This window comes from Mercenaria mercenaria, chromosome 9 (genome assembly GCF_021730395.1).
Source record: "Mercenaria mercenaria strain notata chromosome 9, MADL_Memer_1, whole genome shotgun sequence".
Classification (NCBI taxonomy): Eukaryota; Metazoa; Mollusca; class Bivalvia; order Venerida; family Veneridae; genus Mercenaria; species Mercenaria mercenaria.
The window spans coordinates 17,724,927-17,737,763 of NC_069369.1; the positions used below are offsets into that span (position 1 = coordinate 17,724,927).

General features: G+C 36.4%; 1 protein-coding gene across 1 annotated transcript; it reads left to right on the top strand.

Moving 5' to 3' along the window:
- Positions 1-681: 681 nt before the first annotated feature.
- LOC123547777 (uncharacterized) lies at positions 682-12,289 on the top strand. The gene is made up of 3 exons (XM_045335032.2): positions 682-1,103; positions 3,937-4,098; positions 6,413-12,289. The coding sequence occupies exons 1-3, from the start codon at positions 851-853 to the stop codon at positions 6,643-6,645; spliced, it is 648 nt and encodes a 215-aa protein (XP_045190967.2). The 5' UTR covers positions 682-850; the 3' UTR covers positions 6,646-12,289.
- Positions 12,290-12,837: the final 548 nt, after the last annotated feature.

Consider the following 12,837-nt stretch of genomic DNA (forward strand, 5'->3'; position numbering starts at 1 on the left):
GTTTTTTGTAAATTTTGTATAATTTATTGTATTTCCTCAAGCTCAAGTAGAGACAAATTTCAAAATGATGGCCTTTATCTAAAACATTTGCAGAGAATTCATTATACCATTATTTTTTATGAAAGAAACATTAAACTATTGGTAAACAATTATAAAACTTAAAATAAAACTGTCAATATCATTTTTTCTAGGGTGCCTCAATTAAACGGATTTAATGAGACAGAATTCTAACTCCAACATTGAAAAATTAAGGTCGAATCCTGCGGGTCTGTTTTGAATTTTGCTAACTTCATTCAAAAATAACCTTAGGACAGAAGTAAAAGCTACCTACATTTCTTCCACAAAATGTAATCTAAAGAATGAGGGCAAAATAGAGAACTTTTACCGCATGTAACTCAGTATTTTTAAAGATGTCTAACTCTACCCCTTCTGTTTCAGAGGTAAATTTACTTTGAACAGCAAGAAATCGCTTATCAAATGAATTTTTTTCCACTTTTGTACAATAAATCAATAACAAGTCTTGAAAGTAGTAAAAACTTACTAAGAAAAAAGGAAAATAAAGAAAAAAATTGGCCACAGTGGGGCTTGAACCTATGCCCCCCTGAGAATTGCAGTCAAAGTAGGTTTATAGTAGGAATTGAATACTCTTCAAAAAGGAGGCACTCTATTATGGACCTAATACCTTACTGTATGGTGTTCTGCATACAACATTAATACGCCTCATACGCTCTGTTTATTAAAGTCATTTACGTTAATTAGCATAAAACACAGATAGACATTGACTTGCACAATTTATAACCCTAAATTCATCAACGAATGTGTTTTATTTTGCAAACTAGTAATATTCACAATGGATTTTGCTCGCGATCGTGTGAATCGATTAATATCGAGGAACACTAACATACTTATAGTGCTTTCTGTTGTGGCATCGATAGCAGCTGTCCTGCAGACAGTGGGATACGCTACACCAGGCTGGTTGGTCTTTTCTGGAACGGACCAAGAAAATGTTACGATTTCAATCGGCATAGGATTTTGGTATCAAAGAATATGCACCGACAGTTGTGAAACTGGACACATAGCTAGTACAGCAATCTGGACCGAAGGTTAGTAATTAATTAAAAGGCAAGGCGGTAGCGAAGTAGCTTAGATATCGGCCTCTTAATGCGAGGTTTAAGTTCGAGCACTCCTGAGTTCGCCAACTAGATTCTATGTAAATCTTCGTAAATACCTTATTGATTTTTTTGTTGTTGTTAACATTCAAGCTTCAGTTTAACTAGGTTAAAATTAGTGTAAATTAAACTTTAAAGGCGTTACTGAAGCATGTAATGATCTAGTCCCAATCTCACGATGGTTAACCTACTCAGGCTATATTAGATCAGAATAGCATTCCCGGATATTAACAAACAGGTAGAGGACAATTCTTGAATTTTGTCAAGCCGATGGGTGAAAAAAAAAAACGAAAATGATATAAATAAGATAAATACGTGAAAGTTGGCCACATTAATCTGTGTTTCTTTAGAAAAGGACAGAAGTTTGAATAACTTGACAAGTGCTTCGACATTTACCTAAGTTGTAACATTTTAAGGGTAGTTTTCAATTTGCTGTGTATATCTTGGGTAAACTAATTTTCACGATTTTGCTACAGCTGCGGTTCCATGTCTTCTTTCTCAAATAGGTTTTTAGAGGTCTCTTTTTTGTTGTGAAAGGACTAAAAGTATGCATAAAGTATTTTAATGTAGTGTTCATCTTTAAGAATTATATTATGTACAGTATATTTGTTGCAAGGTATCTTGAAGAAAACTAGATTTATCAAGAATAAAAAGCCAACTACGGTGTTCCGTTTGGACAATCGTGACATTTTATTGAATCCTAAACCGCGATGCACGATGGTACGATGGAGATAATGCGATGGTGCGATGGCACGATGATGAAACAACGATGGTACGATGGTGAAAACGAGGCGCGATGACACGGTGATGAAATCGCGATGATACGATGGTACGATGGTGAAATGTCGATGTAATATCACGTTTTCATCATCGCACCATCGCGTTTCACCATCGTATCATCGTACCATCGCGTTTTCACCATCGTGCCATCGAGTTTTCATCATTGTACCATCGTGGTTTCACCATCGTACCATCGCCCTCCGGTGGTCATGCGCAGTGGTACAGTATGTGTGTCAGTAAAATACAGGCTTGATACAATCTCATTTTCACATTGCACTATGTACCTTCTACATCCTAACAAGAATAAGCTGAGTTTGAATAATACCATGTGACTATTACACCCAAATTTTTATTTACTTTCATGCATACATAAAATACAAAGGACGTGGCCTTGAAGATTTTACAGTTTTAATGAATTGAACATTTTGTAAAATATTTTGCAAAACAGCAGAATCTAAATGGTAAATTTCTTCTCACAAAATACATTGAGATACATTCATCTATTGTTGGCAAAAATATAAGTGCACGGGACTACGCATTTCTAACCGGAAGGCGATGGTACGATGGTAAAAACGCGATGGTACGATGGTGAAACCGCGATGGTACGATGGTGAAACCACGATGGTACGATGATGATAACGCGATGGCACGATGGTGAAAACGCGATGGCACGATAGTACGATGATGAAAACGCGATGGCACGATGGTGCGATGGTGAATATTGGTACGATGATGAAAACGCGATATTACATCGACATTTCACCATCGTACCATCGCGATTTCATCATCGTGCCATTGCGTCGCCACCTGTTTCATCATCGTGCCATCGCGCCATCGCGTTTTCGTCATCGTACCATCGTGCATCGCGGTTTAGTATTAAATAAAAAGTCACGATTGTCCAAACGGAACACCGTAACCAACGAATCGAGGATGTTGCCGTTCTATCATGCAGCTGACATGAGACAGTCAGCTTTATTATTTCCATACCACATTAGTGTACCAACATCATGGCGCCGCACGCTGTCAGCGAAATGGCATCGATCATTTGTCTTTCTCGCCTACAGTAGCGTTGTATTTCCTTGTATTTTAGCAAGTTATGTATTACAGTTCATCAGAAAATAGGTTATAAGATGCTACATTTCCAGATCCTGAATCTCTTTGAAAATGAACGAGGCGATTTATAGCTTTAGTAATTGAACTCGTTTTTTTTCATGTTGAAACGATGATCATTGTACAAATTTGTTTCTTTTTAAATATCTATTTTGTCACAAAAACAGTTTCAAGACATAATGTCAACATACAAGAATAACACTTTACTGGCATTGCATGTTTCATAGACTAGCTCCTAGACTATGATATATCTTTTTACATTTTTATGATTGAAGGTAGTGAACTGGGCCAGTCTATATCCTATGTCCGAATAATTTTAACATCATTCCTCTGTGAAAACCTCTAAAATAGACTGGCTTTTGTCTCTATAAAATGGAATAAGACAAAAAAGGGAGAAAATGTAAAAAAATATATATATTTATTATCAGTCTAGCGGCTAGTCTACATGTTTCATGAATGTATATGCATGTACGACAGTAGTAATCAGCATGCAATGTATACTCGTCAACTTTTCTAACTCTAATTATTATCTCTGCCAAATTTTGAATGAAAATTGGACACAATGTTCACCTAAAAGAGACTAAACTCTTTAAATTTGATCATCAACAAAACATATCACCGGTAACGATAGAAACTATACGTAGAGGATACTGTGTGATGCCACCCATAGGGCAATTTTTATCACCTGGGAAATTAAGTTTATTGATACCGTTGTTTTACATAAGAATAAGATTCCATCTATTATTTTGTTTTGTTGTGTTCTTTGCTTTCAAAGGCACTTTTTATATGTAGTCCAGAATTGAACAGTTTTTCATAACTATGTTGTTTTTTTTCCAGATAGCTCACTGGGAAACGATATATACTCTTAATTTTTCAGATGAAGAGTCGGAATTTAAAACATTCAAGTTAATAGCGACAATGGCAGCGGTGTGTAGCCTTTTCACTCCCGCTATATTACTGGTGTACCTAAGAAGAATTCGACTTCAAAGGGATATTACAACAGTTGCTGGTACAGCAGTGATCATTTGCCTTGGTGCTGGTGCGTGTTTTACATCATTTTGTTAGTACTTTGCAGCGTGTGAAATTGCTTCCGGCGAGCTTGAGATCATTTGGCATTACTTCTATCGCCTATGAATGTTGTATCATAAATACAACTGCCGGTCAATAGTCAACACTACATGCCCGCGTTAACCGAGAGCAATAGTGTTGACTATGGATCGACAAGTCATTCAGTAAGAAATCAGAAATAAATTTTCATATTTTTCAAGTTTCACCCAGCAAAATTTAATGCTGAACTATAGACCGGTCAGTAGCTGAACTATAGACCGGTCAGTAGCACAAACTATAGACAGAATATTTATATAGGGCATTATGCACTAATAAACATGTATACTCATTGAATGGCTTGTCGGTTAATTTTCCTGTTGGTTCTCGGTCCTTCATTTAATAAGTGTTTCATTATTTTTTCTTCAACTTATTACTTTAGCCAAACGAAAGTTTAACCATCATTGATAAGTAGTACAAATTATGGACCGGCTATTTATATAAGGAGCCTTGTAATAATATAACTGTGTGTGTGTGTGTGTGTGCGTGCGTGCGCGTGCGTGCGCGTGTACTTAGCCTGCATGTTGTAGTATCATTCTGTAACTCAAAATACAATGAACCATGCATTTGCTCCTTGCTCTATGACTTGGTATACTAGTTCGCCAGAGTACGGGTAAGTATTGTAATTTAAACGTTTGTGACCTGGTTTAATTAAGCGAAGGTTGTTCCGTCATCGCATTTTGCTTTTCTACGCCTCGAAAAACTCTGGTCCGTACGGAATCCTGTTGGGGCAATTGATAATGTCGCCGTCGCGTTTGCGGGGTCGACACACGACAACGCGAAGTGACATAGCGACATTACGAAGTGACACCAGACAATCGCAAACGACGGCGACAATCCCAAACGACAATGTCGCGGTATCCACTTTGAAATGTCGCCTTTCAAAAGCACGATATATCGCGATGTCACTTCGCGTTGTCGAGCGTCGTATCGCATTGTCGCTATGTCACTTCGTATTGTCGCGATGTCACTTCGCGTTGTCGTGTGTCGAGCCTGCAAACGCGACGGCGACATTTTCAAACGATATTCGATAATCACAAACGACGCTCGACAACGCGAAGCGACATTTTCCTGATGTCGTATCGTATGACGCGTGTCGCGGGTTTGGGTGAGGGAAGACGCGCGACAATTCCAAACGATACACGACACGCGAAGTGACACTCGACAATACGAAGCGACATTTTCATAATGTCGTATCGCATGTCGCCCGTCTACCGGTGGAAGGGTAAAATAAAAGGCTGTATTTCCGTACTTTTCCGTACGTAAAATGTCCATGTTTTCATTAACTTCAAATAATTGTAGAATGTTCCAAACACAAGATATTTTAATTAAATAACTTTTATAAATTAAATTCAAAGATTGTCTAAGCGGATATGTAACTTGTATAATTTTACCGCCGACTGTTTCGTCGGACGACCGTCTCAAAATGTATCAGTTTTTTTTCATATATTAAATAGAGGGGTGGTCCTTGTCTGATAAGACATATCTTCATAATCTGATGTCCGATTTTAATAAATGGTACTTTGGTAGATAATGTTTGAATTTAATTTGTAAAAGTTATTATCTTGTGTTTGGAACATTCTACAATTATTTGAAGTTAATGAAAAACACGGACATTTTCCGTATGGAAAAGTACGGAAATACAGCTTTTTATCTTACCCTTTCACCGGTAGACGGGCGACATGCGATACGACATTATGAAAATGTCGCTTCGTATTGTCGAGTGTCACTTCGCGTGTCGTGTATCGTTTGGAATTGTCGCGCGTCTTCCCTCATCCAAACCCGCGACACGCGACATACGATACGACATCTGGAAAATGTCACTTCGCGTTGTCGAGCGTCGTTTGTGATTATCGCATGTCGTTTGAAAATGTCGCCGTCGCGTTTGCAGGGTCGACACACGACAACGCGTAGTGACATCGCGACAATACGAAGTGACATAGCGACAATGCGATACGACGCTCGACAACGCGAAGTGACATCGCGATATATCGTGCTTTTGAAAGGCGACATTTCAAAGTGGATACCGCGACATTGTCGTTTGGGATTGTCGCCGTCGACCCCGCAAACGCGACGGCGGCATTATAAATGGCCCCAACAGGATTCCGTAGGTCCGAGCAAACGTTGTAACGATAATGTCTTGATTTCAAGCACGAGACTTTTTACAGCACTTCTCAAAGTGTTCAGCAAGTGTGACATACATTATTGTTTGAATTATGTAATCAAAATCAAATGTTTGTGAATTTTAGGAGTCCTTGCGTTGGTAGTTGTTGGTAAAATAGCAAGCGACGTACACACGGCTTATGACTTATGGGTGAAGACGGAGGATACAGATTTCAAATTAGGCCTACTTTACTCCGAAATGTTGATGGGACTTGGAGGAGCACTTAACTGTTTGGTTTTCATCGCGCTGTGCATCCAGTTATATTTCCGGAAGAAGTACAAAAGCTACTTTGTCAGGGAAAATGACATTGGAATGTGATGGTGATGTTGCAGTGTTAAGGATACACTAAGTTGTGAATTGGCATTTTTGATTTTTGTTTTGTTTTCATTTTATATAAATTCATGATACTTTCCTCCATCAGATGCCAAAAATTGATTTGAAAGTTAAAATTTAAAACCTTAATTTGATGGAATTACATGATAAATTGTTAACATTTGACATGTTTTTACAATAACCCCTTTCTGAAAAACAGCCATGCTATTAATTTAGTCACGGTATTTCTGGAACATCAGCTTAGCATATAAATAATCATAATATGACAGTCTAAAGCTTTAGAGGGAGGGTGTATGGAAGGGAGCTGAATTGCTTTGGTGTAACTGAAATTATGTGAGTGATTTTCGTCAGTTTAATGTAACGGTTTTTGACTGGCTGTCTTGGTAATGAGGCCCGGCGATTTGTTAACAATGTTAAAACTGTCGACCTATAAATAATGGAATTGAAGAATGAAGTAGTCTGATTCGTTGGCATAGAAATAAAAAAAGTTCCGTCAAAAGGATGAATCTAAAGATAATGTTCACATAATACATTTTCATCTTTTTTCTCAAAATAGAAATGATTCAATTTCTTTATTTATAAAGGAAATTGCACAAAAAATTGGCAGTCTGTTCCCTTGAAGAGTAGGCTGTAAAAGTGTATCACAGTTTTGTAATAAATCTTTACCCTTTTTTTTAATTGTATCACTTTTAATTCAGTGAGGATGGAATCGAAGCCCTAAACATAATTGTCTCCCACCACACAGTGGTGTGGGAGACATATTGATTTACTCCTGTCTGTGTGTGTGTCTGTCACAAAGCTTGTCCGCACTCTAAGTCGAACATTTCTCATCCGATCTTCACCAAACTTGAACAAAATGTGTTTGACCATAAGACCTGGGCCAAGTTCGATAACTAGACAAATCGGCCAAGACACTTCGGAATTATGGCCCTTGAACATAATTACCAACAATTACCGGCGCAGCATTGTAGAACGGTTACTCCACTCCGCTACCGCCGATACAGCATTGTAGACTGGCGCAGCATTGTAGACCAGTTACCGCTACCGACACAGCATTGTAGACCGGCTAATCCAACATGTGAATACCAATAGGCCACAAACAGTATACAATGACGGACTAACTATTTAGATGATTAGGCAGTTGTGGGAGACATGTGCTTTTCTCAAAAGCACCGCTAGTTGATTTCTGTGTAACTCTTTTTTTCTGATACTTTAGACACTTCGGTAGTTTATGGGATTCCCACACAACACTCATTTGAAGTACTAGTGAGAGAGTTGAATCTGATTAGAGATAACAATAGAGTTGATCTTAACAGAATCTTGATGCATAAAATCTTATTAAAATAGTACCGTTGCATATCTTAATCTTTCCCCTTCATTTTGGTATGCTACACAGTATGCTTTTTCTTTGGAAATGTAGAAGAAACCCATTTGTAAGCAATAACCCTCACACCTTAGTGTGTCCTTAAATATTGATGACTTTATAACAATAAAACGTATCGATAACCCCTGTCGTTTGACTGGGGGAAAAACTGTTTCCGGAAAACATTTGAGAACAGCCGTTGGTATCCCCACTGTGTTTGTTTGTTTTTGCGTGCGTGCATGTGTGTGTGTGTGTGTGTGTGTGTGTGTGTGTGTGTTTTACTTGGCGTATTTTTTTAATGATAAAAGCATAATAAAAACAACTGTCGATTTTGTTGGACAGTTTTATCGGCAAAGAAACCCCCAATAAACAAGAACAAATACATCAAATGTTAGACACGTAACATTTATCATATGTGTGGCGATCGACCGTTAATGGTAACAATAACAGAAACAAAAACAATCCAAGTCCAGTTTAAAGATATCCAATGGCCACCGTTAACTAAGACATTTATTTCAAATGTAGAAAATCCTCACTAAATGTATTCAGCTTAATTAACTTCATGTGTAAAGATCCTCTCTACAGAGACCCTCTGAACAACAATTCCCTCCTTGCAACAACACTTGCTACTGACTCCAAAATATGCTTATTGTTCTTACTTTTACCCCTCTACAACAACTCCCTCCGAACAACAGCCAAATTTTCCGTCTCCCAAAGGGTGTTGTTGTAGAGAGGAAGCTCTGTATTTATAATAAATGACATGCAGTTATAGCCGATAGTTATAAAAACTTCCAGCTGTACTAGGGCCTCTATATTGTTGGGTAAGTTCACATGGAAGCTCTAGGGTAGAGTAGAGACCGACTCTATAATCGATAACCCACTTGAACGGTATAAGTTAGTACACCAGTCGTACCTTCCCTGTTGAAGAGCTGAACTCTGCAAACTTCACGGCGAGGTAGGGTTTACTGGTTCCTTGCTTTTCATCACAGCGCTCAATGTGCAGGGAAAAAAAGTTTTACATATTTTCAGGGCCCAATTTTTGATTGGTCAGTTACTTTACTTGTGGGAGTAAGTATCTTTTACACAACAGCCGACCCTTCCCTAGAGTTCCGATGTGAACTCACCCGTTTTCGGTTATTTTGCATCCCCAAATGTAGCCGTGTCCGCTACAAGAAGACGGGAAGCAGAATATATCCAAGCGGCAGGATTTAAGGAGTCCACCAATTTGTTAAACCTAGTTTGCATTTTAGTACAGTGAATTTTTAATTCGAGGGTGTTTCACGAACAATAATATGATGACAAAATGTAAATCGGTTACATACATTAAGAGTTAGGTCCATGTTTCGGAGAAAAAAAGTTTGAACAACACCAAATCATAGAAAGAAAGAAGTGTTTTACATGAAAACTGAACAGCATATAAAACATGTATATTATTCTATAAAACCACTGTCAATTTACTCATATATATATTGAATTCCGGAAAGGGACTGCATGAAGGAGCCACACTTCTGGACAGTTCAGCGCCTTTAAAAACTCATCATTTTTAAAAAGCTGGCATTCTTTTTTAAAGGGGGGCAACTCCTTTAGAATATTTTCAGTACACAATGTTATGGGACAGAACAGTAAAGCATGTATTAAACAGATAAGTTGTTTGTATTTTAAATCCCAATAATTGAGCATTGTAATTTTGTTATATGCTTAAGTTAATGTAAATTGATAACAGAAGCGTTCATTTTTTTAAACCTAATAAACTTTCCTAGATTGTTATTAAATGAACGTACATCTTGCACGGGATTCAAACCTCCAAACTTGAAGTCATACTTACGGTGCATATATTGCTTTTGTCATAGTTTCAAGAACAGCCATATTCAGCTGCTATATATTTTCAAAACATCATGATATTTTTCAGTCTCTATTTCAGACATATAGACCACTATGTGTAAAGGAAATTGTAACATTTTAGTAAAATTTGACTCAGAAATTGCCATTTTTCGCAAAAAGTATAGTATTCCCGTTTCCATGGTAACCAGAACTGATTCATATCTTTACACCCTTAATTCTTCATATATGGCTTGAATATTAAAAAGGGTGCAAATATGAAGTAATTCTGAGACTATGAGTTTCCGGCCCCTTCTTTAATTTTTTTGGTGCTGACAGAGAATTGATCTTAAAATGGTTGAGCAGCTGGCCATGTTATATGTTGTCATGTTGTTTATATCACAATTTTGTTACCTTCTTGATAATTATTACTTGAGCCATGCCACGAAAAAACCAACATAGTGGCTTTGCGACCAGCATGGATCCAGACCAGCCTGCGCATCCGCGCAGTCTGGTCAGAATCCATGCTGTTCGCTTCCCAGTCTATTGTAATTAGAGAAACAGTTAGTGAACAGCATGGATCCTGACCAGACTGCGCGGATGCCACTATGTTGGTTTTCTCGTGGCGCGGGTCACTTGTATTTTGTGGTAAGATTTCACCTTATATAATACAAATATGACATCTACAGAGAATGATAGTTTTTGTTTTTATTTTATTGTGTTGGACATGCTACTGCTACACCTCAACTAGCAAAAGTTATTCCTTATTAAAAAGGAAACTTAGAGTTATACTTTATTTAGCTATATATATAAAGCGTGTATTACTTTATATTGTTTATACACAAAAGCTTGTTAATTTTATATATACATGAACTGTTTGCAGTAACTGATGATGTTTTCAGATTCGGAATTTGGGTCATATATAACTAAAATCTGGAAATTAGGAAATGGCCTGATTCTACGGTAGAAAGACATAATAGTATGTTTGGTTATTCGACAATTTATTTTGTTTACTAAATGCATAATCATATATAAGAAAGGAGTTTTATATACACATATAATTATGTATATATAAAAATGCAAAGAAAGTTGAAAATCATAATTATGGCTTACTGGATTTTTGCTTCAAATTTCGGTCTGACTAGTAATTCCTTCATGCAAGGAAGCCATCTAGCTGTCATGCGATGTACTAAACTTGTTTACAGCCTCCGCTGATTACTCATATCGGTGAATGTCTGAATTGTTTTATTGTAGAAGTTTTTCGGTTATTAATTTACACTTTTGTCAGAGAAAGCCAACTTAACGTGCTGTAAATATTCGTTACAACATGACTTTTGCATAAATTAAAATGTAAAATGCTGTTTCAGCTTCGTGTCTAGTAAATTATAAACTGATTAATGGAGCGACTTTAATTATCACACCCAGCTAGACGCTGCGAGGCTGATTAAGTTTTGTAAATGCACATTAATAAACACTAACATATTTAGTGTTTGAAATTATTTTTTGTTTTCGGATGACATCAGAGCAAATAAAATCAATAACTTCTATACACATGACTAACCTGATTAATGAACGAGTGCAAGTTAATGCTGATTTACTTTGCAGTTTATGGAGAAGTAGGGAGATTTCCGTTGTCGGTTTTGTGCAAGGAAAGAGCATTAAAGTTTTGGATTAAAATTGTTATGAATCTGCAGTCACCAGTTTATGATATATATTTAGACCAATGCATCAATGGTAATGATAAATGTTGGGCCAAATGTATTCATACAGTTATAAGGAATATGGGTTTTCCATATATTTTAGATAGTTTTGTTGTCAATATCAATTATGAAAAGTTATTTAAACAACGACTAAGAGACCAATTTTTACAAGAGTGGCACGACTGTATTGAAAATATGCCAAAACTTGATTATTACAAGAAATTTAAAACACAATTTTGTTTCGAGGAATATCTCAATATTGTTAAGAATGACAACTTACGTAAACAGATGTCTTGCTTTAGATTGTGTTCTCATACTTTAGAAATCGAAACAGGAAGATACACAGGGACGAGCAGAAATGAAAGACTTTATAAAATGTGTACGCAAAAGAACGTTGAATCGGAATACCACTTTTTATTATGTTGTCCTTTATATTCAGAGCTAAGAAAATCATTTATAAAACCTGCATCTTTTCCAACACTGAATAAGTTCTGCCATATAATGTCAATGAAAAATAAAGGTAAAATATTGAAATTATGTAAATTTATAGATAAAGCATTTGCATTAAGATCTGGTGTTATAGGAACAATTTTAGAATCGTAATATTACATTTACACTGTTGTTTTTTTGCATGATATTTATGTGATTTGTATGAATGTCAAATTTCAAGTGTTGTATATATTATGTTTTGTATGTATTGCCAAAGGCAAGAATTTGCCGAAAATTGCAATAAAATTTGAACTTTGAACTTTGAACTAAAATAAATTTCCTGAAAATTTGAAAAGTACTGCAATGCCATTGGACAAAAAATAGTTTCAAACACTAACACGCGTTTATACTACATATTAACATGTTATCTTTGTTAATTGACGATACGAAAGTTACCTTTGAGGATTATGAGCATTCTAGGGGAACGCCTGACTATTTTTTGATTAGCATTCGCGCGGTGGATTATGGTATTGATACAGAAATCTGTACGTGTTACTGACTCTGTATTGCTAGACAGAATCAGTGTAACAGACTACACACCCAGCAAATAAGTAACAAAGGTCCAATAGGAGTAGGTTCAAGCCCCCTAAATATTACTTTAACCATAGAAGCGAGTCATAATCTCCTATTTCCAGTTTAGCTGGGCAACTAGTTTTATGTTTTATGTTTTATTTTTATATGAACAAAAATAAAAGATATATCAAATGACATAAATAAAGATAATATTAAAATCATGTTGACATTTTTACCACAAAGTTGGCTGATGAATACCGTACAATCATCATTGTTACCGTTAACGGTTGACTG

Excerpts from the sequence above, each read along its gene's own strand:
- LOC123547777 (XM_045335032.2), top strand. The coding sequence starts at position 851 with ATGGATTTTGCTCGCGATCGTGTGAATCGATTAATATCGAGGAACACT. Across the intron at positions 1,104-3,936 it reads TACAGCAATCTGGACCGAAG|ATGAAGAGTCGGAATTTAAA; the intron begins GTTAGTAATTAA and ends TTAATTTTTCAG. Across the intron at positions 4,099-6,412 it reads GATCATTTGCCTTGGTGCTG|GAGTCCTTGCGTTGGTAGTT; the intron begins GTGCGTGTTTTA and ends TGTGAATTTTAG.